Here is a 26,553-nt window from a genome sequence, read left to right as displayed (position 1 = left end):
ATGCCTCGTTGGAAACTTGAAAAGCATTCACGACTGACTCGCTGGTACATGTGATTCAGCCTCACATAATGTAGTTTCAGAGGAAGCGTGCGATACTTCGTAAATCTTCTCAATGCTGCTCTCTTGATTGACTTCAACCTACGTAGCTCTCTCGTCTTCCAGGGAGGGTGAGACACTTTGTGGTGAGTTCTTTTCGTGACGTGTCTGTCAATGACATATGCCAAGACATGTGAAAAGGTTTGCGCTGCAGCCTCAACGTCATCTGGATCAAGGATGTTCTCCCAAACCATGATGCTACGGTGGTCAGGTTTAAGGAAGTCATAAGAAACCGCAACACGATAATCGTCGAAATCACGCACGGGTTTGTCCTTAACAGTGACAATAAGAGGAGGGTGATGTGCAACTAGCTTAGTTAATTCACAAGGAGCCGATGAAATTAATGGAGCCCTGTCCTGTGTGCTCACGAAGCAGAGGTCTACGATCATTTTCGTTAACTACATGATTAATTTGAGAAAGCGTCGCTGCGCTGTAGTTGTCGAGAAGACTAATAGCTCCTGCGTGAAATGTAGAGCTATCAGGATCTAGATACAGCAATCCGCTATGAGATGGACTCCACGAAACACCTGGTAGATTTAAGTCACCAAAAATGAATATCTCATCAACTGGAGTGGCACTTTCGATAACTGTGAAAACTGATCGACAGTGAGTATCGATGGGTTCATTGTCCCGAACTCGATCAGGTGGAATGTACAGAACGCATAGAAATAGTGTGCGATCACCCAGATTGATGGCTGTCCAAACCTGCTCAACATAGTTCCATGAATCGTTCTCGATGGCCTTTGCCTCCAACCCGCCACGGACAGCTACAAGGACACCTCCACCAGGAGATTTACGGCTGTTGTTAGGATTCCGATCGCAACGAAAGATCTCGTAGTCAAGACCGAAGACTTGACTGGAAAGCCTTCAATAATCGAGCCACTTTTCGCAAAGGACAATTATATCGTAGCAACAATCCGATACAGCTAGGCCGTACTCTTCAACATCTGAATTCATTCCACCGGCGTTTTGGTAGAAGATCAACACGTTCTGCTTGCGGCAAAGAATCGAACGACTGCTCTCCCTGGAAATCACAGATACATACATCAGGCAATAACTGACCATCATCAAGTCTGATTGAATACTCACCATAGTGAGTGGGTTGGAAGACCCCCTCTCCACATCCGACAGCAGGTCCGGAACGACTATGATGAACGAAGGCTGCTGATGGCAGGACTGAGACGGAGGGATTGGGGGCTTCCATGGGGCTTTCTACGGTGCGTTCCGGGTTCTCAGGATTGGGGGTTCCAGAGGCATCATCACAATGACTAACATAATCCGAATTGCTGTAAAATTTGATCGGTATCAGGCAGTGAATAGTCAATAGTTTGATTGTACTTGCCTGAAGAGGCAAGGTGGAAGACCTGATTCATATCCAGCCACAGGTCCAGGACGACCATGCTGAACGCTGGCAGGAATCGGCACGACTGGGCTGGAGGAACCAGGAGCTTCCAAAGAGCGGTCTATTGTGTGTCCCGGAGATGAATTAGGATTGTTCAAACAGTAAAGCGGATGTTGTGAATGAGCAGTATCAGAAGGGCTTCTCAACTGGATACAGCCGGCAGATGCTTGAGGCGTTCCACTGGTACACGGAACCTGAAAACCTGATCAGGAAAATTACTGTAACTAATGTATGCATACTTGCCTGAAGACGATGGTTGGGAGACCCCACCACCGAACTCGACCGCAGGTCCAGAACGACGCTAATGGCAGAAAATAGAACAACTTTGATAGCGGAAAACAGCTAGCGCGACAGGATCGAGTAGTTCGAGGTCTCCCATAATGCGACAGGCAGTGCGTTCTGGTTTACAGCGTTCCAATTCAAAACGCGGCATCCAATTCTGAATCAGCATACTTGGTCTAGTCCGGAGATGTGAGTTGAGAACTCGGAAGGTTCCGGAACAGGAGATCGTGATGGCAGGTGTGTTCAAACGAGGCATCCACATGTTTTTGAACCATCTTCAAAATCACGGAACAAAATTCCTTTCGGCCATGTATCCGATGTAAGAGAAACTTCACGTAGTTTGGGAGCCAATCCGACTTTGTACGATATGTAACTCATACAGCTGATGTCGGATCCTTTTTTAACTACCGGCACAACCTTAATCGGATCATCGCACTGTACACAACCTTTGACCAGCTTCTCGATTGATTCCGATTTCACGCTAGGATGTATACGAAAAAGGTACAGCCAAAACAGCTCGGTGGCTTGAGGGACAGTAAGGACCTCGGTAAAGACATTGTCATCCGTTACTGCTTTAGTACCACCAACAAGAGGTTTGCTGGTGAGCGAACCTTCATCGCGGCGCCGTTTTAATGGCGGTTGACGCATAAGATTGCCGGAACTCAAGTGTGTTGGAGTTGCCAATGCGATTCGTTTCGACATCTGAGCGAGCAGCTGTCCTTCTTTAGTAATTTCCTTCCTAAGCTCAGCAGTCAGCATGTGCGATTTTCTGTTTCTCGGTGATAGAATTAATCGCACTACCAAACGACGAAACAGCAGTTTTGAACCGGACACATTTCATCAGCTTCGCGCACTTGTTGCACATCCAAAACAAGTTCGGGCTAGTGTGGACAATATTCAGAAAAGCCTTGTTCAAATTTGTGCCACCGCATTTCAGGTGAATCATCCTGTCGCAAAAAGCCATGCAGGATACGGATTCTTCGTCGCCTTTAACTGGTTTAGCACATTGGTCACAGGCGGAAGTCATGCTGACTCAGTTTCCAAATCTAATTTAGAAACAGCAGTGGATATTCTCTAATACGCAAGGAGGAGTTGGATTCTGCAGAGCGTCTGATATTGACAATAACACAACAGTAAACACCACAAGATGTCCGATTAAATAACTTTTTCACTGTTTTCACAACATGAAATATGCTCCAAATAGACGATTATCGCAACGAACTGCACTTCCCACTAACAACAGGTAAAATTTTGAAAGTCTACATAACGGGAAAAACGAAGAACGATAGCCCGTATGATAAAAAAAAATCATCAAATTTAACAGCGCAAAATCACGACGATGTAAATAACAACAACAATTGTCAACCAGTTCCTATGCTACAGCTATTCTTAAATTTAAGAAAAACAGCGTTACGAGCGCAATTTAAAACAATAAGCTTCTGAATGTTTGCCTGCTGCCTTATCAAACATTTATAGATTATCGGTGTTGGGCTTATTTGAGTGTTTGAAATTTTTCTCATTTGTGGTCATATTATAGATCTTTCATATGCCACTTGTTTTACTAAAATCTGTCTACTAAAAAAAGTTTAAAATGGATAGCCAGCATCTCGAGATAAAGCACATTTTAAAATTTCACATGCTCACTAGCGACGCGTAGTGACTGAGCTAATCTTCTCGCAATTCGAGAAGCTTTTGTTATCTGAACAATTTTGCTCGCGACAGTAACTTCCCAGCTGGTCAGAATCACGAGATATAGCACAGTGTATACATTTGTATCTAATATCTACACCATCCGGAAGGCATAAGCTATCTGACCAACTTTACCAAAGATAGCTACCTGTAATATCGTGACAAGTAAATTTTTCTCGCCTGATATGGGGAATCTTCAGTAACGACAGTTGATTATGATGATTTCGTGGAAGGGCAACAAGATTGAAATTTCATCGGGACATCTTTTTTGAGACTGTAAATATTTAAGATCTTAATTCCAGGATGATTTGGAAAATGTGTTATGCCCCGTTTATCCCGCTCAGATTGTTTGCATTGAGATGTGCTTTCATCCTTGTTCAACAATACAAAATAAGCAAATTCCCTTGAGGTGATTCCTTGTAAAGTCCACAAATGACACTTCCACTTCGAATTTCAAATAACACAAATCTCGGAAATCGGTGCCCAATTTCACCTTCAATTGTTACTTCACGTTTGCTGCACTGCTCACGTGCCGTAGAAGCTGATATTTGTGCACTTAACGATTCGAAGTGGTTCCCAGAATAAGGATGTCACAGCGATTCACCTTAAGTTGTGCCCACTCTAAAAGGTGTCCCACATCAAATTGCATCGCGGAAAAAACGCTGTAGAAAATTACCTAGTTGACCGATCCTTTTCAATCTTTCAGACAATAAAATATAGCCCATTTGTGAGCTTTTGGCATATTTATTTCATTCAACTTCAATACCATAACCGTACGCTCGCACCTTACGCTTAACTCCACTCATTAGGTTCTGTACAACATCTGCCTGCAGCTTCTTCTGTACGGAAACCCACTTTTTCTTCATGTCTTCGTCAGATTTTACCTCCTTGGGATGCTTCCATAGTGCCTGCTTCATAATAGCCCAGTATTTTTCGATGGGCCTTAGTTCCGGTGCGTTGGTGGGGTGCATGTCCTTGGGTACGAAAGTGACCCCGTTGGCTTCGTACCACTCCAGGACAACATTTGAATAGTGATACGAAGCTAGATCCGGCCAGAAGATCGTAGGGCCCTCGTGTTGCTTCAACAAATGAAGCAGACGCTTCTGTAGACACTCCTTGAGGAAGATCTCCCCGTTTACAGTCCCGGTAGTCACGAACGGCGCACTCCGTTTGGCACATGAGCAGATCGCTTGCCAAATCATGTATTTCTTGGCAAACTTTGAAAGTTTCTGCTTCCTTACTTCCTCCGAAACATCAAACTTCTGCTGAGCGGTTAAGAACAGTAGCCCCGGAAACTGCTGAAAGTCCGCCTTGATGTAGGTCTCATCATCCACGATGAGACAATGAGGCTTCGTCAGCATCTGAGTGTACAGTTTCCGGGCCCGTGACTTTCCCACCGCATTTTGCCGTTCGTCACGATTTGGAGCCTTCTGCACTTTGTACGTATGCAGTCCCTCCCGGTCCTTGTCTCTCTGAACAAAAGACTTGGACAGATTCAACTTTTTGGCCACATCCCTGACCGAAGCATTGGAATTCCGCTTAAACGCTTTCACGACACGCTTGTGATCCTGATCACTAATAGAACACCCATTCTAACCGGATTTCTCCTACCGTTTGATGTTTAGAGTTTCGTTTAATCACACGACTCACCGTTGACTGCACGATTCCGAGTTGTTTTCCGATGTCCCGATGTCCCGAGAGTTGAGAATTTCCAGGTGCTTGCGCAAGATCAATTCGCGACGTTGCTTTTCGGATGACGCCATTTTTTACAACTTTAGAAAAACTGACAGCGATAAAAATACAGTGTAAACAATACACTCTAAACTACGTCTACCCAAATTTGCTTGAGAAAATACCCAATGGGTAATTTTCTACAGTGTTTTTTCCACGATGCAATTTGATGTAACTGATGAATTGAATAGAAATTGATGTTGTAACAAAGCTGAAATCAATAAAGTGGATTCCATTTATTCGTAGCTATGACCGCCAAGTCCCATCCATTGAAGCACAGGTAAACAGCTACGTGACAACAAGCAACAGTGTCGAATGCTTCCAACAGGGACAACACGTCTCAGTTCCAAACATGGATAAACAAATCCTTTTGCTCGCGCGCTCCAATGGGGGTCATAAACGTTGATTTACAACCCCGCTTCCGTCCGTTGTCATCGTGGCTGTCGACGTGGCAACTTTTAAACACATCGTCGACATTCCCACAACAACGGGGCTTTATAGTTTGCGTGAGCAATTTCACGCCTCACGCCCCTTGGAGCAACTGCGCGTTGAAATGGAAGGGTGTGAAATTTTTGGCACGCAGGCTTCACGCTTTAGAGCCAATATTTTCAAATTTCCGGTTCGGTGCCACCAGAAATGAGGCGTGAAATTCCCACGCCAACAACGGTGGCCGTCTGAAACAGCTTCCTGCGTACGACATTTAATGGTACTCGAGAAAATGATCAAATGATGTCTGATTTTTCTTCGGATAAATTGCAATTAGACATTCAATAGTTGCTGAAGTCGCCAATCTGTTACCGTTCAATGGATCATTCGAATTATATAAATAACCACTCAGATTAAATTTTTCCCACAGTAAATTTATAACACAAAATAAAAATATCATACCACATTCCATCCCGTCAAAAACGACCACAATCAGAATAAAAACGAGAGAAAGTACAAACGTCCAACAAACCAACACTAGCTCTGCTCAGAGAACCCGAATCTGCCATTTTTGATGATAATTGGCCTTGCTGCTTTCCCTTGAAATGCTACCCTCTCCCTCAAACAATGGAACGTTGAAAGGAACATCCAACCTCAGCAATAAAAAAAGGAAACCAATACCCACCAATCAAAATTCCCAACCCTCCAAACAATAACGAACAGAAAAACCAAATCAAAGCTTTGAGCTCTAACCACGAAAAAAATATGTTTCTTCCTACTCCCTTTCCACGTGGCCATTTACGAAATTCGTCGAAAAAAAAAATCGTGCGTCCATACCACATTTACATTAAATAACGCAACAACAGTGGATCGGCAGTTGGTGAACTTCCAGCGTAAGTATCATACATTTGCCTTAGCATCTCTCGAAAGTCGAACGGAAACAAAAAGAAAACTGTGATTCAAGAAACGAACAAACGAACAAACGAACGAACGAACGAAAGAACGAATGGAGACAACTTTATCTATCTTTTTTCGCTAGCACTAAGCTATAGAGAATGTACACAGCAAAAGTTGGGCCAACATTTTCTGCTCTCGCCTAGCAAAACCCTCATTTCGTCGGCCATTTTTATAGCAGTGTACATTTTTTACATCGTAGAAGTTAGTCAGAAATTCTTTTCACCTAGCCACCAATAGAGAGATTTCATCGCACCACTTGCATCAACCTCGAGACTTGCACTGCAGTGCATGGGATTCTCAGCACAACACGCTCACTAACTCACTCATTCACTCACTCACTCACTTGCTCGCTTACACCAAACAACCCACCCACCCACATCACCTTAAGTCCGTAGAAGAATTTTCGCATGAATAGAATGTCTTCCTGTAGCAGTAGATACCTTCCTCTAGCTAGACCCCCGCGTAGATGCGGAACTGCTTTTTCATCCATTCTCTGTCGAGGCATAAATTATATTGTGCTCCTATTGTTTTCCTCTGCTGGATTCCTGCTTGCTTGCCGTTGCCGAAAAAAGCCATCATTCTATCTTTATATAATGACTTTTTCATTTTCCGTGCTACTTATCCTTTCATTTTTCATTGCGAATGACCTTGATTTTTAGGTTGAAATTTTTCGTCTTTGTTGTCAACGCCGATGGGATTACGCAAGGGATAGAAGGGATTTCGCGCGTAAAATTTGAAAAGGGCCTATCCCCGTTGATCGATTCTCTTCATCGACTTTCTCCTTGGTTTACCACGGCAACATAAACGAATTTCTCGCTAAGCTCGCAGCACAGTTCGACAGATGTTAGCTTGCGCCTGAAACAACACACTCAATGGGAAATTCATTTGCAGTCGGGTTATTCGCGAAAGAGAAAATCTATGAAGAGAATCGATCAACAATGATAGGCCCTTTTCACGTGTTACGCGAGATTTCTCCGATTAATAAAAGAGTGTCGTTTTGTGCTTCACCCTAGATATTTATAGCCCGTACAGACTATGGCAATGAGCACTCATACATCTAGTTTTCACTGAAAATCCTATGTATGAGTGCTCATTGCAAGATAGCCTATATAAAATGATATCAGCTATAGTCTGAACGTACTATTAGCAGCAATCAAAACGAAACTATCGATTTTAAATTGGCTCACTACTTGGCTAGCCTATTGGTCCCAAGCAAATCGATTAACGTACCCGATTCTAGACGAAATTCTAGTACTACACAATGTTTGTTTTGATTCGCTATGAAAGTTTGACAGATAAAATGAGGGGTTCCGTGGATTTTCCTATGTTCTGAGGGGTGCATCGATCAGCTTGGGACCGAAGATAGTACCAGAGCTGAGCCAAAAAGTTGAGCAAGTTTCTTCGGGACCTTCTGGTCTTAGAGTTACCTCTATGCTATTAGGTTGCTTGATTTTTAGGGATTTAAAAAAACGCATCAAAGTCTTTCGAATAGAATAACAGACTATTACAACATACGCCAGAAAAACAAAATAGAGATGACAGGTGACAAACAAACAATGTGAGCCAATTTTTAGCTGTTGAAGCATATTTTTACCTGAATAAGTTCGTATTCAGTATACAATGTTTGTTGGGTATGCTACCAAATATCGAAAGAACATCCTTTAAAGGAACATATCTTTGTCCTTGTTACTTTTTATGCCTTGTTGATAGTGATAACTCCTCGGGTTGCTTGGACTGAGGATGATCTTGAAACAAGGAAAAAATGAGTTAGTTAAGCTTCACCTATGTGATTCCTAATCTTCTATTCGTTGTTCCCTAGTTTGAAGTGGTTAAGACTAGGATTCTGATGATACCATTTCCGTTGATATGGTATATAGTTTTTATATTGTATGCGTTACATATTTTACAAACATATTTAAATTCAATTTTCTTGCTTATCGCCTGTTTGAAAAAGCACTCAAATCAAATCATCGTTTGTCAGCGACGGACCCAACACAAGCTTCCATTTTCGCGTTGCCTTCAGGAACCTCAAAATCTTCTTAGCTGCAGTCCAGTCTAATTCGGTGGGACAGCTTACTTTCCTGCCGAGAATCCCAACCGTGTTGGCTATGTCGGGACGAGCAGTAACAGCGACGTACAATAGAGCACCTACTAAGCTTCGGTACTTATCTCCATCCTGCAATGGTTCACTGGTTTCCGTATCTTGAGGGTATCCAACATCCATTGGCGTACGGCACGTTTTCGCATCTGCCATTCCAAATTTTGAAATCATTTTCTCGATGTAACTGCACAGACTGATCGAATAGAAACCATCTTCTTGATCTATCTCCATCCCCAGAAAATAACGAGCTTTCCCGAGATCAGAGATATCGAAAAATTGCTGCAATCCACGGTAGACATCGTCAATCATTGACTGATCTGACGCCGCAACCAGTAAGTCGTCAACATATACTAGCATGTAAATTGTCTTTCCTGGCATCACTTTGTAGAACAGGCACTGGTCAGTTGAGCTGCGCTGGAATGCTAGCTTCGTTAGTACCTCCGAGAGCTTCTCACTCCAGCAGCGAGCGGACTGCTTTAATCCGTAGATACTCTTTCTTAGTCTGCATATGAGATTCTCCTTGCCTCGCGCTTCAAAACCAGGCGGTTGCCTCATGTAGACTTCTTCCTCTATATTTCCGTACAAGTATGCAGTTTTGATATCAAAGTGCCTCAGAACGAACTTATTCTTGCCCGCCACGGCAAGCAGCGACCGCATGGTTGTGTGACTAACCACAGGAGCGTAGATCTGATCGTAGTCGACACCGGATTTCTGAGCATAGCCTTGGGCCACAACTCGCGCTTTATACTTTACAATGTCACCTCTCTCGTTCTGCTTAACCTTGAAGACCCACCGACTTCCGATAATATTCCGATTCGGTGGCGCATTCCACAACTTCCCACGTGCCGTTCTTGCCGTGTGACTTCATCTCATCGTCCATAGCATGCATCCAAAACTGCTTCTCTGGTGACTCCATGGCTTCACGGAATGTAGCAGGTTCTTGCACCGAACACATGGCAACGCCAACCACATAGTCCGTTAGTTTAGTAGGCACTGTACCTCGTGTCTTCCTGTACGGCAACTGTTTCTTCGATTCCTCGGTATTCCGCTCCTCCTGAATTACTTCATCTCCATCGAACCTTTCGATTTTCCCATTCTCACTCGCATCGGACCACTCGTCACTCGATGTCGGCGTCGATTCTGTCGATTCATCCTTGCTACGTCCGGGCTTCTTCTGATTCTCGATTAGTTTCACTTGCGACGAACCGTTGCTTTATTCTATGATGAAGCTTGCATCTCTACTTAGTGTGATCGTATCTGTGGCACGATCCAGGAATCGGTACCCCTTCCGATCCTCAGCGTGCCCGACAAAAGTCAGGTTTCGGGCCCTGGGTCCAACTTGCCTCGCTTCCCTTCTGGTACATGGACGTAAGCATCGCTTTCGAAAACACGCAGATGATCCAACACTAGCTTCCGGCCGTACCACCTTTCATATGGTGTACCGTCGATAACTCTGGAGGGAAGCCTGTTCTGTAAATAAGCTGCCGTACGAACTGCTTCGCCCCAGTACCTTTTCTCCATGCCAGCGTCCAAAAGCATGCAGGAAGCCATCTCTTGGAGCGAGCGGTTCTTTCGCTCCGCCACTCCATTAGACTGAGGCAGGTATGCGGTGGTGCATTGACTGATAATGCCCTCCAAGGAATAGAAATGTTGCAAATCTTCGTTTATGTACTCACCGCCGCCGTCTGATCGGATGATCTTCGGTTTCCTACCAAAGTAGTTCTGGCAGAACCGAACGTAGTCTTTTACCTTCTCCTTGGCTTCCGTTTTCTCCCTCAGTAAGTAGACGACGGTAAATCGGCTATGATCGTCTATCAGACTCATAAAATACCGATTACCGCTCGGTGTGACGTTGTTGAAAGGCCCGCACAGGTCGGTGTGGACTAGATCCAAGATTTTCTTCGATTTTCTATCCACAACACTAGGGAAAGGCTTCCGGGTGAGTTTCCCTTCAAGGCACGTTTCACATACCTCTTCTCTTCCGCATTCCGTCACATTAATGCCACTTCCGAGGTTCTCTTTGTTCATTTTATTCACAGCGTCTATGTCCCGGTGGCCAAACCGCCGATGCCACAAGTGCTGACACTTCTCACTATGGCAGTCACTTACTGACTGCATCGCGCGTTGCAGTACTTTAAGTTTGTACAAATTTCCGAAAAGGTCACCCACCGCAACAACATCCAAACTGTTCACAACATTACAACCGTCATTTGTGAAACGCACTTCGAAACCTTTACTTGCCATCTTTCCTACCGATAGCAAACGCCCGTCTAATCCCGGAACGAAAAGCACATCGGTAATACGAATTTCGACCGGTTTTCCATCACCATCGAAACCGCGAATCACTCCGTCACCCGAACCAGCCGATTTGATTTTGTTGCCGTCAGCAAGCACAACATCTGCTCCAACACGTTCCGTCAAAGAGGTGAAAAAACTCCAATCACTGGTCATGTGACATGACGCGCCGCTGTCCATAATCCAGGCATTCTTCACTGTATGCCCCGCGATAAAACACAACGGTTCACTAGATTTTTGAACTTGTTACGCTTTCTGGGGGGCAGATTTACCGTCCGACTTAGAAACACTTCCATTGTTATTTTGTCATTCCAAAAACTTCCGGCAGTTCCTTTTGAAATGTCCTGGTTTCTTGCAAAAGAAACACTTTTTCTTGTCGTCGCACTTTGTGTTCGATTTCATAGCCTTCTCGCCCGCGCTTTTACCGTTCGACCGATCAGCATGCCGTTGATGCGCGTCCAACAGTTTCGATTTGACGAGATCGAGTGTAATGTCCGCATCCGCTCGGCTTTCTAAAGCCATCACAAGGCTATCAAACGAATCGGGCAAGCTACGTAAAATCATTGCCACTTTCAGCAATTCGTCAAGCTTCTGCCTGACGTTTTCGAGACGTTCGAACTAGATGCAGCTCCATGTCACCGCCGTCGATTAAGTTAATCGAACACAATCTTTTTAAAAGTGACACTCGCGACGACATGTTCGGTTTTTCGTGGTACGCTTTAAGCGAGTCCCACACATCTTTAGCACTGTCTTTCTTCTTGACGAGACTGTGTTGCGACTCTTCTAAACACAAACCATTGTCGCAATAGCACGCTGATCATCACGCTCCCATTCCTCGTCTGGCTCCTCCGGTTTCGGTTTGGTGATCACATACCAAAGTTCGTCCCGAATCAGCATCATCTGCATTCGGAAATTCCACGACTGCCAGTTACCGTTATTCAGCCGTATAAAAGCGAGCTTCGACATGTCTGCCATCTTGCAATCACCAACGCTTCACAGCAAATACCGACCGGAACACTCAACCGTCCAAAACCGTACCGAATGAAACGCAGAACTCGCGAAAAATGAGGAACTTTCTCGATTTTCCAATCATCCACTGGGCCCATAACCTGTGGGAGAGGGTGGATAACAGTGGGAAAACACGTTTCTTCGTATGAAAAGAACACAAAGCGCCGTTACAAACAAAAGTATCGTTTAATGAACTTCACTTTAGCACGGTCGATATAGGAATGAAAAATATAGTGATACAAAAGAACTTTTACTCTGCAGTCGGTGGGTTTAGGCAGCAAGCGAAAAGGTGTTGCCCGATGATGCCAGATCTTTCACTCACTCACCGCTCGCTCCGCATAGGGTAGTTCGTAAGAGTTGCTGATTGCACACTCCTACACGTTTTACGGTACCCACTTGCAAATAGTAGATGTCGCCACACAACATAAACAAAGGGATTGTCCTTCACGGCCGCAATGGCATTTCTCTATGGAAATCCAACTTTTTGTTTCTCCATGTGAGCGGTTCCATATCATTAAAGCAACGAGTAATTTTCATCTTTTTTGATTTGCATGAAACCTTGCATACAAGTTTTTGGGGAATAAAAACGCCGTTTTGCATACTTGGTTTGCCATTTTGAATCTAGCCTTACTTATGAGAAGGGCCTATGAAAAATGCACATGATATCTTCAAAAAATTGTATCTCGGAAACGGTTTGTCCGATTGGTTTGGTGTCTTGGGCGAAGTTTTAGACAATTGTTGGTGTTATATGGAGAAAATATGCACGGTAAAAAAAAGTTTGGTATTTGTGTTTTGAACTAAAATATAAATTTTCCCTTTAAAGTGACATGTCAATAATTTTTTTATTATCCTTATGTTATAGCTGACTGAAAATGCTATCTAGTGCACAGTAGGTTGTTCTGGAGAAAAATAGGTTACAATGAAAAAAATTGTTTTTTAAAAAAATACAATTTTCAAAAAAGCTATTAAGAAAAGTCAAAAAAGTTTGTCACCCTAATTTTATGAAAGTACATCAAATTTGCAAACAAAAAATACTTCGGTAACATTTTTCTAAGATGCACCGTTTAGAAGATATTACTGATTTAATATTGTTTTTTTTTTATAACTTAATAAGTTTTGGCCCTTTTCGGATGTACTCCGTGTTTTTCCAGTTTCAAAAGTATTTTTTTCGGAAAGATTGGAAAATTTTGAGTTAAAATGACACTGACAGCTTAAAGATTCGAGTGAAATTCTCTGCCTTAAAAGTATTTTGAAAAACAAGTTACAAAATCCCACTATCAGGAACAATGATTTCTTCAAATGATTTTTGGTGCGTTGTGCTGAAAACGTGCTAACAAGTATTAGATACAGGTAATCAGATACCAGTTAGCTGTACTACGTACAGTTGGTGATTGTAAACATGGTCTTTGTTGGAACTAGTCCACCATGGCCACGCTGGCCATAACGAGGCTAGCTCCGTCGTTGACCGTTCCTTAATAATAAATAAAAAGAACGCAGTAGTCACCTTCCATCAAACTAGAGGGCTGCCGACTGATACCTCAATCAACAACCGCCGCACTCTTTATTCATTCCAGGTATATACAATTTACAATCTTCTTCAATAACAATATACCTACGCCAGCAAATCTACCTCGCTCCAACTCTCCAAACTCGTACCTGAAGGTTCGACGATACCTGAGCGTTCAACTCTACCTATCTTCCAACAGTCTTTACCCAGCATTCTATGATTTCTACCCGTGAGCTGTATAATAATGTCTGACTCGGTTCTGAATTCATCCAGTATCTACTAGGGAAAACCAAACAGTAAATGCAGAAAGGTTGCTAGTAGCATAATGATTATAGTAATTTCAGCTCATAATCCTGTGTTTTTGAACAAGATCCAGTGTTGTTTGATAACATAATAATTGTAAAGGAAAGTGTAACACGTTTTGGTGCAAAGGTATGTTTTAAATACACATTTTAATTATATGTTTTGTGATATTTTCGTACAAAACTAACAATTGGAAAATATTTTCTATGTTACAGATTACAAAATGAGTAAAATTCACCCATTCAAAGACATTCAGTGTTCGAAAGAGCTGCGATATCTCACGGATGGTATCATCCAAAAACTAAAATCAATTGGATTTTCCAAGGTATCCACACTGAACACCAAGGATTTTCGTGTTTGTTCGTCTTGCCGTCTACATATTGATTCAAGAGCTCACCTCACCCAAAACGAGGAACAAAGCGTAGCCGGCGGCTCAAGGATGCCAACTGTTCAGACCTTACCTGATGTACCTGATTCGCAAAGCTATGAAAGTTTGGTCACGATACCATCAGAGTCAACGCTAAGCACAATTAAATCAAATGAAGACTTCACGATGCCTGTAGACGTCGAAATATTCAACCGAGGAATAGCAGCTATTCTTGTTTCGCCTATAGATTTAGGTAAGGTTAAAAATGTTCACTATCCTGAAAAAAGTGCGCTGAAATTGTCGAAGGTGTACGAAGAAATCTTTTTAAATTAGACGCTAAAACAGAAAAAGCAAACGAGTTTGGTGAAGTCATAGAAAATATGAAAATTAAATTTTTAAATTCAGCCACAAGGCAAGAAAAACTATCAATTTTATCATTGTTGCCAAAATCATGGTCAGAACAAAAAATTGTAGACGAATTTAAAACCAGTAGAAATATGGCATCAGATGCAAGAAAGGAAAGAGATAATGTATTTGATTCATCTCAAGGTTCAAGCTCTGGAAAAGCTTTGAGTAATGAAACAAAAGAACTGGTTTGAATTTTTTTTTTGAGGATGATGATATAAGCCGTGCAATGCCAGGCCAAAGAGATTTTGTTGGCGTAAAGACAGGAAATAAGAGATTAGCTGTTCAGAAAAGATTGTTAATGATGACATTGAGAGAAGCTTTTAATTGCTTTTATGAAATGTACGTCAATGTAAAAATAGGGTTTTCATCATTTGCAAGCCTCCGGCCAAGGCAATGTAAACTATTGACTATCACAGGAACACATAATGTTTGCGTTTGCACTACGCATGAAAATGTCAATTTAATTCTACATAGCTTAAAAAATACAATGTCTTGAATGATCTAAAAACATTAACGAATAGATTACTTTGCGAAAATAAGACAACTCATTGCCATCTACGAAGATGTAAAAACTGCCCAGATACCTCAGTTTTAGAAGACAGTTTATTGAAACAACTGGAAGAAAACATTGTTGAAAAGCTTTCATTCGAACAATGGGTTACCACTGACAGATGTGATTTAGAAACTATTGTAAAGCAAACCGATGAGTTTGTTTCATTTTTCAGCTCAAAATTAGAAAGTTTGATTCCGCATGATTTTGTAAAAACCGAACAATCCAATTTTTTGAAAACTACAAAACAAAACTTGCAAGATGGTGAATTTTTAGCTATATGTGACTTTTCTGAAAATTACAGCTTCGTTTTGCAGGATGAAGTTCAATCACACCATTGGAACGCGCAACAGGCCACAATCCATCCTTTCGTAATATATTATACTGAAAATATGCAAATTAAACATTTTAGCTTCATTATAATTTCTGAAGAACTAAGACATGATTCAGTCGCTGTCAATTTGTTTATTGATAAAATGATAAACTTTTTACAAATTGATCAAAATAAAAACATAAAAAAAAATTATTTTATGTCAGATGGTGCTGCTTCACAGTATAAAAACCGAAAAAACTTTTCTAGCCTTTGTAAATTTAAGTCAAAGTATGGTATTGACGCTGAATGGCATTTCTTCGCAACATCGCACGGAAAAGGTCCATGCGATGCTATTGGAGGTACGATAAAACGCATGGCTACCAGAGCAAGTTTAGCCAAAGAACGCGAACACCCGATAAAGACTGCAAGAGAGTTGTTTAATTGGGCAAACAAACGAAAAGAAGAAGAACTTAAAAAGTTGTCATTTTGTTATTCTACTACAGAAGAATACGAAAATATGTCTTTGCAGCTAAATAATCAATATAATAATGCAAAAACAATTCAAGGAACTCTAAAATTCCACTCATTTCTTCCTCTATCAGAAAATACAATAAAGGCAAAGCTTTATTCAAACTGTCCTGACAATGATGCCAAAATATTCAATATTGTTAAGAAAGTTGTGTAAACAATAATTTTATAAAAATACAGGAATAAAAATAAACTGATGATATCCAACATATAATGTTATTTTTTATTGCGCACAATCACCATCCCTGAAAAATAAGCTTAATTCGCTCTTTTGAATCTTGCTAATTGAGGAGCTTACATTTGCAGTTCTCAAAAAGGTGTATCTCGAAATCGAGTTGTCTCATCGGTTTGATGTCTGTGGCGATGTTCGGCAATAGAGAGAAAATATGCACAGTATAAACACATCCAGTTTAAATGGATTAAACTGTTAGGCGATATGCAAGAGTTGAATGCACATTTTCAGCACAACGCACCAAAAATCACTTGAAGAAATCATTGTTCCTGATAGTGGGATTTTGTAACTTGTTTTTCAAAATACTTTTAAGGCAGAGAATTTCACTCGAATCTTTAAGCTGTCAGTGTCATTTTAACTCAAAATTTTCCAATCTTTCCGAAAAAAATACTTTTGAAACTGGAAAAATACGGAGTACATCCGAAAAGGGCCAAAACTTATTAAGTTATCAAAAAAACAATATTAAATCAGTAATATCTTCTAAACGGTGCATCTTAGAAAAATGTTACCGAAGTACTTTTTGTTTGCAAATTTGATGTACTTTCATAAAATTAGGGTGACAAACTTTTTTGACTTTTCTTAATAGTTTTTTGAAAATTGTATTTTTTTAAAAAACAATTTTTTTCATCGTAACCTATTTTTCTCCAGAACAACCTACTGTGCACTAGATAGCATTTTCAGTCAGCTATAACATAAGGATAATAAAAAAATTATTGACATGTCACTTTAAAGGGAAAATTTATATTTTAGTTCAAAACACAAATACCAAACTTTTTTTTTACCGTGCATATTTTCTCCATATAACACCAACAATTGTCTAAAACTTTGCCCAAGACATCAAACCAATCGGACAAACCGTTTCCGAGATACAATTTTTTGAAGATATCATGTGCATTTTTCATAGGCCCTTCTCATAAGTAAGGCTAGATTCAAAATGGCGAACCAAGTATGCAAAACGGCGTTTTTCTTCCCCAAAAACTTGTATGCAAGGTTTCATGCAAATCAAAAAATACAAAAAATAAAAACTGGAAAAATTTCCCACTTGTTCGTGGAACCGCTCATGTGTGGATGTCAAACTACAAGCAAGAATGCTAAATGATAAGAGCGAATTTATTATTGGTGAAATGAAATAATCCAAACAAATTGAAACCGATTGATGGGGGTTCATTTTCTTTTATAATCAAATGGCAAGAAAAACACTTTGCTGTCTTCTATTTTATTTTCCTCTTGAATATAATCAGCCTACAAATTTCTTTTTTAGATTATAAGGTGCGATAAAGGCTTGCGCAAGGGTCTCACAAAATAATTATAGTGAGCTTCTAAAATGAATAAATTAAAGTGATTATTTTTTGTTACATCCGTCCGTATCATTAACGTTATTCCTCACCAAACTTGAAGCCCCAAGAAGCAGATGAGTTCATAAATTTGTATGCTCTATTATTTAGTTAAACAGTTATGGACATAGTGACAATGACAATACAAATACCATGAAGAACGCTGAAAATGTTGTGATCAGATAAGTGAAGTGATTGTTAATCTGAATTTTCTAGAATATTAGCTGAAATTGAGCTCTGATGATTTTTGCACATAAGTAATGGTCGCAGATCCGTTGTAGCAAGATTTTTACAATTTAGACAAATTGAACAATATATCACATATTTAGTTTAAATTCATTAGAGGCCTTCGACATACGTACTATCGTTGTACTAACGTTGTACTCTTTTATGTTAGAACCTCAAATTGTACATTTTGCAGTACTAGCTGCGTATAATTAGTACACTCTTACTCGCTGCAAAACCATGCTTTCTTTGTTCATCATCGACGATAATAGCAATAGCGTTGAAAAAACCGAAAGTATCCTTGTTGAATTCTCATTTGTTCCCATTAATTCGATGACAATCATCTATTTTCTTTTACAAATCATATGTTAAAGCTTTTGGTTCTGTACTGCTCATATACGGTACACAAAAAAAAAAGTTTCATAAACTGATACTATATTGTGCATACTACTGAGAATCAAAGCGAAATTTTTAACTAGCATCACTGGAATTCCTATGTCGCTAACATCGCGTGTGCGGTTTGGTGAGCGCGCGACAATAAGATGAGTTTTAAACTTTAATTTTGTTTACTGTACATCATTTCCACATTCGCCCTTTTAAGATAACACTTCTGAAATTTGTGGGTTTGACAGAACCACCAGCACCAAATTGTCGGGGTACACTGGCAATATACCGGAGCTGTCAAGTTGCCCCCGAGTTGACTACAATAGATCAAATTACTGGTCGCAGTGATTTTATGTCAGACAGAGGAAAAAAAAGGGGGGGGGGAGGGGGTGTCTGAAATATTGTAAATCATGCTTACGTAATTATTGAATGGCCCCTTAACAGATACAAGATCCATCATACAAATAAACTTAAACAGTTTTGTCTTCATTGAAATTAAATTCAAAAAAATATATATGATTTCATCACTGTCAAACCGACATGAACGACCAGATTCTCGGTGACTCTGTTATAAGATTGCAAAATCTCGGATCGATGACACTAGTCTCAACTTTTCAGTTTTCACTCAAATTTACTCACTGCAAAACTATTTGCTCTGAGTAAAGCTGACTTGCACCTTGATATGGGATTTGACCTAATTGGGACCAAACATTGATTGTACGCCAATTTGAAGAGCTAACTTCCTGAAATCTTTGAAGAAATTGTTAAGCAGATAGTTGGCCAACTGTCAGCATGAGTCAGTTTCCGGTAGGTCACAAATCTGGAAGACCCGGAACATCCGTAAAAGTCGTCAATTCATGAAACTGATCCTAGTGCTCCGTGGTTCTTTTCAAAACTTCTCATAGACGTCTAATCAGAATGAGCTCAGAGTTGTGACCGTTTTATGGACTCTGGGGACTACGGGATGGTCCAACGGAAGATCTGAAACATAAATAAAAGTCGTAAATTCATGATATTGATCCTAGTGCTCCGTGGCTTTTTTTAATGCTCATAGACGTCTAATCAGAATGAGTTCAGAGTTGTGACCGTTTTATGGACTCTGGGGACTACGGGATGGTCCACCGGATGATCCGGAACATTCGTAGAAATTGTCAATTCATGAAACTGATCCTAGTGCTCCGTGGTTTTCTCAAAACCTTTTAAAGACGTATTATCAGAATTAATTCAGAGTTGTGACCAGGACGCTGGGGATCACGTAATGGTCCACCGCAAGATCCGAAACAGCGGTAAAAGTGGTCAATTAATTAATCTGATCCTAGAACTTGCGGTTTTTTCTAAACCACTCATAGACGTCTTATCAGAATGAATTAGGATTGGTGACCATGCTTGGCATACACAGTTGTACTCACCAACTGCTCATTTGCTAATAACTTCGCACACAGTTGATGTAACATAGTTTTTTTTTTGAAGCAGTATATAGAATAGAGTTTAAGCTTGTTATAGATACGTAAAAACAAGTAGATTTTAATTCTAGCAATAAACTGTATTTGTTTTTGCGTTGTAAAAATTAAGTGAGAAATGCTCGCTGCACATCTCGTACTTTAAGTGTAAAAAATCATTGGCGTTGATTCAAATGTTAAGATTTACCTACTCTTTGCATATCTATAGTAAACTATGATCCTAATCTATCAATTACTTTAAAGAAAAAACAAATTTCAACAACTGAGTGAAAAGTTATTAACAAATGAGCAGTTGGTGTGTACAACTGTGTATGCCAACATCCATAAAAGTGGTCAATTCATTCAACTGATACTAGAACTCCGCAGATTTTTATCGAAAACACTGATAGACGTCTCATCAGAATGAATTATTAGTTTAGAAAGGAATAGGCGAAAAGTTGGCTTCGGCCATACCTTAACCTATTATCGTCAGGGGTACAACGTCCTTGAGAGCTCAATTTTGGCATGTGGATACATTGTATTTCAGAGCAACTATTGGCCAAATTTGAGTGCTCTAGGACTTTGTTTACCCCCCTGACAATAATAGGTTAAGGTATTGCCGAAGCCAACTTTTCCCCTATTACATTTTAGTAAACCCAAGGGGTGGATGATTATTTTACCGCAATCTCAACAGCTGAACGTTCGGTAAACAGTTCGGTGATTTTGCACAGATTTTCTGTGATTTTTCACAGATATTCGTTGCGCCAACTTTTTTCTCAGTGTGCATCACGTGTGCCGCAGCTGTGCCGTCAGTTCCGAGAGTGTCATCAGACTGATTTTTTTTTGTTTGTATAATGGTATGTTTGGCAACCCGGTAAATTTAACAGTTCACATGTTTTGTTTTGAAGAAACAAAATAACAAGCAGTCGAATCTTTAATCCCTATATTTATAGTCTGGCGGATATAATTTCGATCTATCAAGAGCGGAGCCAATTCAATATATTGTAGACCAACAATAGAAAAGGTACTATCAACTTTTATAAAGAAAACTATGATTATTCTTTCCGTGCCAATCGAACGAAATTTTGGTGGCTGATGTGCTCTTTTCTGTTGTTGATCGTGATTTGCTCGATTGGTTCCGCTATTTGACAGCTCAATTGGTTCCCGAGACTCTACCCACAAGACTATGAATATAGAGACTATAGTGGAATCGTATCCCAGATCCTAACTGTCGTGACTCTCGGTTCGTTGCTCCCAAATTATGGGGCTTATTACGGATGTCACTTCACGGTGAAAACTTGTCACTTGTCGTCATGGTGAAGTGATTCCCATTGGATTTGTACGGCAATCACGGCTCTTATTCTCAATATCACTTCCTTATCACCGTGTAGTGACACCCGCAATAAGGCCCTGTGTCGGAAAAAGACTACACTGAACCTAATCAGCAACGGCCTCGGCCACCGAATCGAATCTTCGAGCGAAAACGTTCTCCGGGGGAGGCACTTCCAATTTCCGACAGGACAATAACTTCTACTGGATTGGAGTATGATGAGGACTCGGATGAACCACAGGTGACGGTGGTAAGTAGACGAAGTGAGTGTGCATCATCAGAGGTAATTGGTCCAGCTGCTCTTCAGATTCTGATGAACGCTTCCGGGAGGATTTTCTCCCGAACGCCATCGACTCAGTCAAAGATGCGTCGCCAGCGTTCTAGTGGTAGGAAAGCAAACACCGGTGAAGATTCTACCTCCGAGCATGGTCCGATTGATCATCGAAGTTACAATGAGGAACAAATCAAGGAAGTGAATGTCGGTTGGCTGATCAACGAAGTGGTGAAGCGTTACGGAATCAAACATTGTAAACGACCACTGATAAAACTACTATGGCCAGGTGTTTTCGTGATATACAAACATAAATACAAACAAACAAATCGTATAGAATGCAAAGAAATGGGTTATACGTACAAAAGTGCAAATTTTAATTTAATTTTAAACGAGTTGATTTAACATCATATACGATTTAATCTGTAATAACAAATTCAATTTGAAAAGTCATACGATGTAATCCGATTTGATTTGTGATACAGTACGACGAAAAAATTAATCATCGCATATAGGTCGGAAATTTGCATTCAATACGATTTAACTTAAACATAATGCGATGCATGCCATTCTTATATGCGATTTTAACTTAAACTGTAGCAATTAACGATACTGTCTGCACATTGTTGTACGACTTCTGGTTGTCTGGGTTCTCAGTTATTCTGTGCGGCTCGGATTCCATAATAAATTCGTACCTCATAGAGTTCGAAAAGCTGCGTTCGGATCAGTTCTACGAGGATTATTGCAAACATCGCGATGTTGAAATGCTTACCGAACTGCTCCAATCGCTGGGTACCATGGAAAACACCGGTCACTTTACACTTCGCCGGGACTTCTTCTCCGCCAAGCCTATAAATATTCTATTTCAAGCGCTGGGTTACCAGGGTCGTGGCTGAGAACTAAACCTATCATTCAACCAACTCACCGATGTCGACTTTCAGGAGCTCACCCTCAAGCCCAAGAACTGACCAATCAACATCTTACAATTCCACTTAACCTCCTTCGGCTGTGATTTCTGCTCCGTCACAAATCTCCCCGCCCCAAATAGATCTACCGACGTCTTCAACGTTCCCTTCACTTCCTCCTTCAGGGTCTCGCTCTCCCCACTTACCAACTCACTAATCACATTCCGAATCTGCATTATGACCAGTAGCAGTCCCTTCATGATCATCTTTTCATTTAGCTTCCGGAACGATGTCACCCCCTACCCTACTTCGTTCAAACTGTTCTGAAACACCAAAGCCTTCCGGACCAGATATTTGAACTGTTCGATCGTCTTGAGTGGAGATTCTAGCGACTCCAGTTTATTTATTTTAAAGTTAGCTAGTTTTACTTGGTTACTACCAAGCATATCGAAGATCAATTATGGTTTCCGTGAACTACACATCTTTGACATAAAGGATAAGTCGTAAACAAACATATAATGTACTGGAAATCCGGCAGAATTCCAGTACATTATATGTTTGTTTACGTCTTATCCTTTATGTCAAAGATGTGTAGTTCACGGAAACCATAATTGATCTTCGATATGCTTGGTAGTAACCAAGTAAAACTAGCTAACTTTAAAATTTTGAAAATAAATAATAAGTTTAGTAGGTAAGTAACTTTGTAAGATTCTGGTCACAGTTCCAAATTCATTCTGATGAGACGTCTATGAGTAGTTTCGAAATCAACAAGAAGTAATAGGATCCATGAATTGATCACTTTTACGGATGCTTTGGATCTACCGGTGGACCATCCCGGTCCACAGGGTTCATATTTCGGTCAAAACATCGAATGCATTTTGATGAAATGTTTGTGAGTAATTTCCGAAAAAAAACATGGAGCTCTAGGATCAGTTTCATGAATTAACCACTTTTACCGATATTCCGGATCTTCCGGTGGACCATCCCGTAGTTCTCAGAGTTAAAATTCCGGTCAAAACTGTGAATGTATTCTGATAAGACGTCTATGAGTGGTTTCGAAAAAAGCACGGAGCTCTAGGATCACTTTCATGATCTTCCGGTGGACCATCCTGTGGTCCCCAGGGTCCATATTCCGGTAACAACTTTTAACTCATTCTGATAAGACATCTATGATAGGTTTCGAAAAAAAACTCGGAGCTCAACGTCAGTTGAGGACAAGGCTTGCTACTTACCGGATGCAAAATTTTCTCAAAAGGTTCAATTCACCAGGAAGTTATCTCTTCAAATTAATCATATCGTCCGGCCATTTTCCACAGAGATGGCGCTATTCCGCTGGTAGGAAGTGATAAAAATCCCCATATATAAATTGAGAGCAGTGGGAATAATTCGCTTTCAATGCATATTCAGGTCAAAAAAACTAAACGACAACCTAAAGAAATCAGTCAGGGACTTTGTCGTTCAGTTTTTTCCCAGAAATTATTGCTAAACAAGCTACAATTAAATAAAAATGATTTTCCCCATACAGTTTTACCTGCTTTACTACCAGTCCCCAGAGAGCCAAAAAATTCAAATTTGAGAGAGAAAATTCTCTCTCACGAGCTCAATCTCTCAACATGCCATATATTTTGATGACACTCGATTTGCGATTTCCCTTTCACAGATTACAAAATAGAGTAACTGTCACTACAAAACATGTCTGGTACCTCTATATATGCATTTAGTTTAACATTTGAAGTCCATCCTATTGTTCATATTCTGCACAAAAGATACTTTCTGCCCCGCCCACACGGTAAGAAAAAAGTACCCAAAAGTATGTTCTTTTCACTCATCTCGGCACTATAGTGCAGGAACCCAAAAGTAGGTAAAGCGGGCCAAAGTAGTTTTCATTTACTTGTGTGCAATTCGTATAAAATTTTTCTTTAGCTTTCTACCAAAAAGTAAGTTAGTTGTACCCAAAAGTAGTTAAACATGATTATACTCAACGTTGCGTTCCCACACTTTGCTACCCCTATTGGGTGGTTTTGCTCCTCCGTTTTTGACAACATTAGAAGGAGAAAAGGAGATAAACTAGTCAAAAGTAGGTAAAAGTGAACTGACCGTTGGGTACTTTTTTCTTACCGTGCATACATAAAAATCGGCGGGAAAATCTGTGAAGGGTGAGCTAGTTTGTGTGCAGAATGTGTAAAAAGGGAGGGACTTCGGATATTAATCTACACGCTTATTCTGGTCAACTCAAAATTGAGTCGAATGTACTCATCTCAGCGGCAAGTATGGCTACTCATAATTGAGTAACCTTATGGTGACTCACTTTTGAGTAAACTACGTTCTCACGTAGACTGAGTCAAATCCACTCGCCCGTACTTTCAGTTGCGGGGAGGGTTTTTGTTTTGATTTTTATTCAAGGAAATAGAAATTGCCTGCTCCGGATTCATTCTACCGGAGCAAAAAACGGTTCAACACCGTTTCTCTAAGCAATTCGTACTTACCTGAAGGCATTTCAGCCGGTTTTGAGTAACATTTTCTATGAGGTTCCCTCCGACATGACTGGCATTTTTTCCAAGTCCAGGATTTTGCTGACTGAGTGGCTTTTACTCAGTTTGACATTTCTCGTTTACTCAATTTTTGACAACTCGATACATCGGACGAAAGTGAGTACGATCGACTCACCTGGTGAGTTAGCAGCAGTTAGCGTGTAAATGCATATATAGAGTTACCAGATATGTTTTGCACTGCACTGTCCTCTGTGAACAATTAACGGAAAATAGATTATGTGTAGTTTCCGATTGATGTCATTGCAAAGAACAGCAGTGACATCTGATGGAAAATGACTGCAGAAGCTTGACAAAATGATTAATTGCCCTAAAATAAGAGTTTGTTCCCAATTAGCTCTAATCCCATATGGAACGTGTACAGCGGAGATTCTTTCGTTGGGGCTCGTTAGTTGGAGTGCTCGTTAGTTGGGCCATGACCCAATTAAAAGGCATCTGGATGTTAAATCTTCTTAACCGTAACAAAGGATACGCATACCCCCCAACAAATTTTAGCCTTCTGTCAGTTGACCCAACCAGCGAATTTCGGCTGTATTCGTTAATGCCGATTCCCATAGTGCGGTCCCTATAGACCTTTTTGACGGTTAATCGTCTTTCTCTATCTAGCGCACATGGATGAATGGACGGTTTGTTTTCCCACTGATATGTTTCCCTCTTGCTCGCACTCGTTTGATTTAAATGGTGCAGCAGTGTGCGCCGATTAAACGTCAAAAAGCTCTATTAACCGTACTATAGGAATCTTGACTGTATATGAGAACATAAGAGACGCTTGAAGACTGGAACCAAAAGTTCCAATCGAACCGTCAAACGCGGTTCCAATCGAGCAATGCAAATAAACATGAGCGCTTCACGAGGTTGAAATTTAATTTTGAAGATTTAAATAATTATCAAGTGAGGCCTCGCATTTTGATGATTTTGTAAAGAAAAAATGCAATAAGTAAACAATAACACACATCGATGAATAGCTGATAAACTTCATCGCAGTAGAAATTGCGGCGAGTTGAAAGTGTGCTTATACTTTCTGGGACACCCTATGTTCATGAAAGACTTTGAAGAAAGAGCTGTCGCACGGCATGTTTCTGTGTAAAACTACAATTGTTCCCTACTAAAGGATCCCCCGAAAACATCCAGGTAGTTCCGACAGCGGGCAATGTGGTCAATGATCCACTTCAAGTCTACCAAAAGCTTATTCATGAAAAACCATGAACAAAGAGTAGTCGCACGACATGTTTTGAGTGAATGAAAGATCTGACCGCATTCAGATTACTCCATCAGATCAAATTCTAGGGAAATGACCATATCTCAGTCGATTCTTGGCGTAGTAGTCGCTTTTGAAATGGTTCTTATTTCTTTGTAAAAGGTGACAACGAAATTATTGAAATTTTCAGTGATGATTATTTAGTCGGTCTAGGAGATTTTTTAGCTTAGCTTAGCTTACACTGACTGCACAAATCAATGGTTGCTACTCCGTGATTGATCAGAATTAGTGAAATTGTACAATGAATAAACTAAATGGGGCTGGGAGTGACTGTCCATTTTCGTTGTACAAGAGATTTTGTTAGTAAGTTGGGTTCGTTCGATCAGGATTCACCTTGATAAGTGATGCGACCATGGTTTTAAATTAATCAGTGGTATCATGCATTACATTTTGATTTTCCTGAAGCCTAAACAAAACGGTGGATCATTATAATATAAATCTGAAGACGTTCCATCATCGAAAAGCTAAAAGTAAGCTTAGAGCATGAGCATGAGCAAAATTGACCGCCCGCGACTGCCAACACCAAAGAGCTGAAAACCCAACGATTTATATCCTTCTGCAGTTAAACAAAAACTATCGTCTCTGAAAGACTCTTGATAGAACTACACGATGAAAGCGTGACATCCAAACACGGTGAACAGGCCTCCCAGGAGGCAATGCAAT

At 40.5% G+C, this 26,553-nt stretch overlaps 1 protein-coding gene across 12 annotated transcripts in view; it reads left to right on the top strand.

The window, feature by feature from the left end:
* Nucleotides 1–26,553, top strand: part of LOC135717643 (cubilin) — a 617,516-nt gene that overhangs the window by 556,365 nt on the left and 34,598 nt on the right. For 10 of the 12 annotated variants that reach the window (XM_065239791.1, XM_065239793.1, XM_065239797.1 and 7 more), the window contains one exon: nt 6,493–6,519. The exons of the other annotated variants lie outside the window; for them this stretch is intronic. In XM_065239791.1, the coding sequence (XP_065095863.1) occupies nt 6,493–6,519 (27 nt within the window). The remainder of the gene's footprint in view (nt 1–6,492; nt 6,520–26,553) is intronic. 12 annotated transcript variants of the gene reach the window in all.

The sequence above is a fragment of the Ochlerotatus camptorhynchus genome, unplaced genomic scaffold (genome assembly GCF_037179485.1).
Source record: "Ochlerotatus camptorhynchus isolate MF236.1 unplaced genomic scaffold, CSIRO-AGI_Acam_v1.1 ptg000062l, whole genome shotgun sequence".
Lineage (NCBI taxonomy): Eukaryota > Metazoa > Arthropoda > Insecta > Diptera > Culicidae > Ochlerotatus > Ochlerotatus camptorhynchus.
The sequence above is the reverse complement of the archived record's forward strand: the minus strand, read 5'-3'. Positions and strand labels throughout refer to the sequence as shown.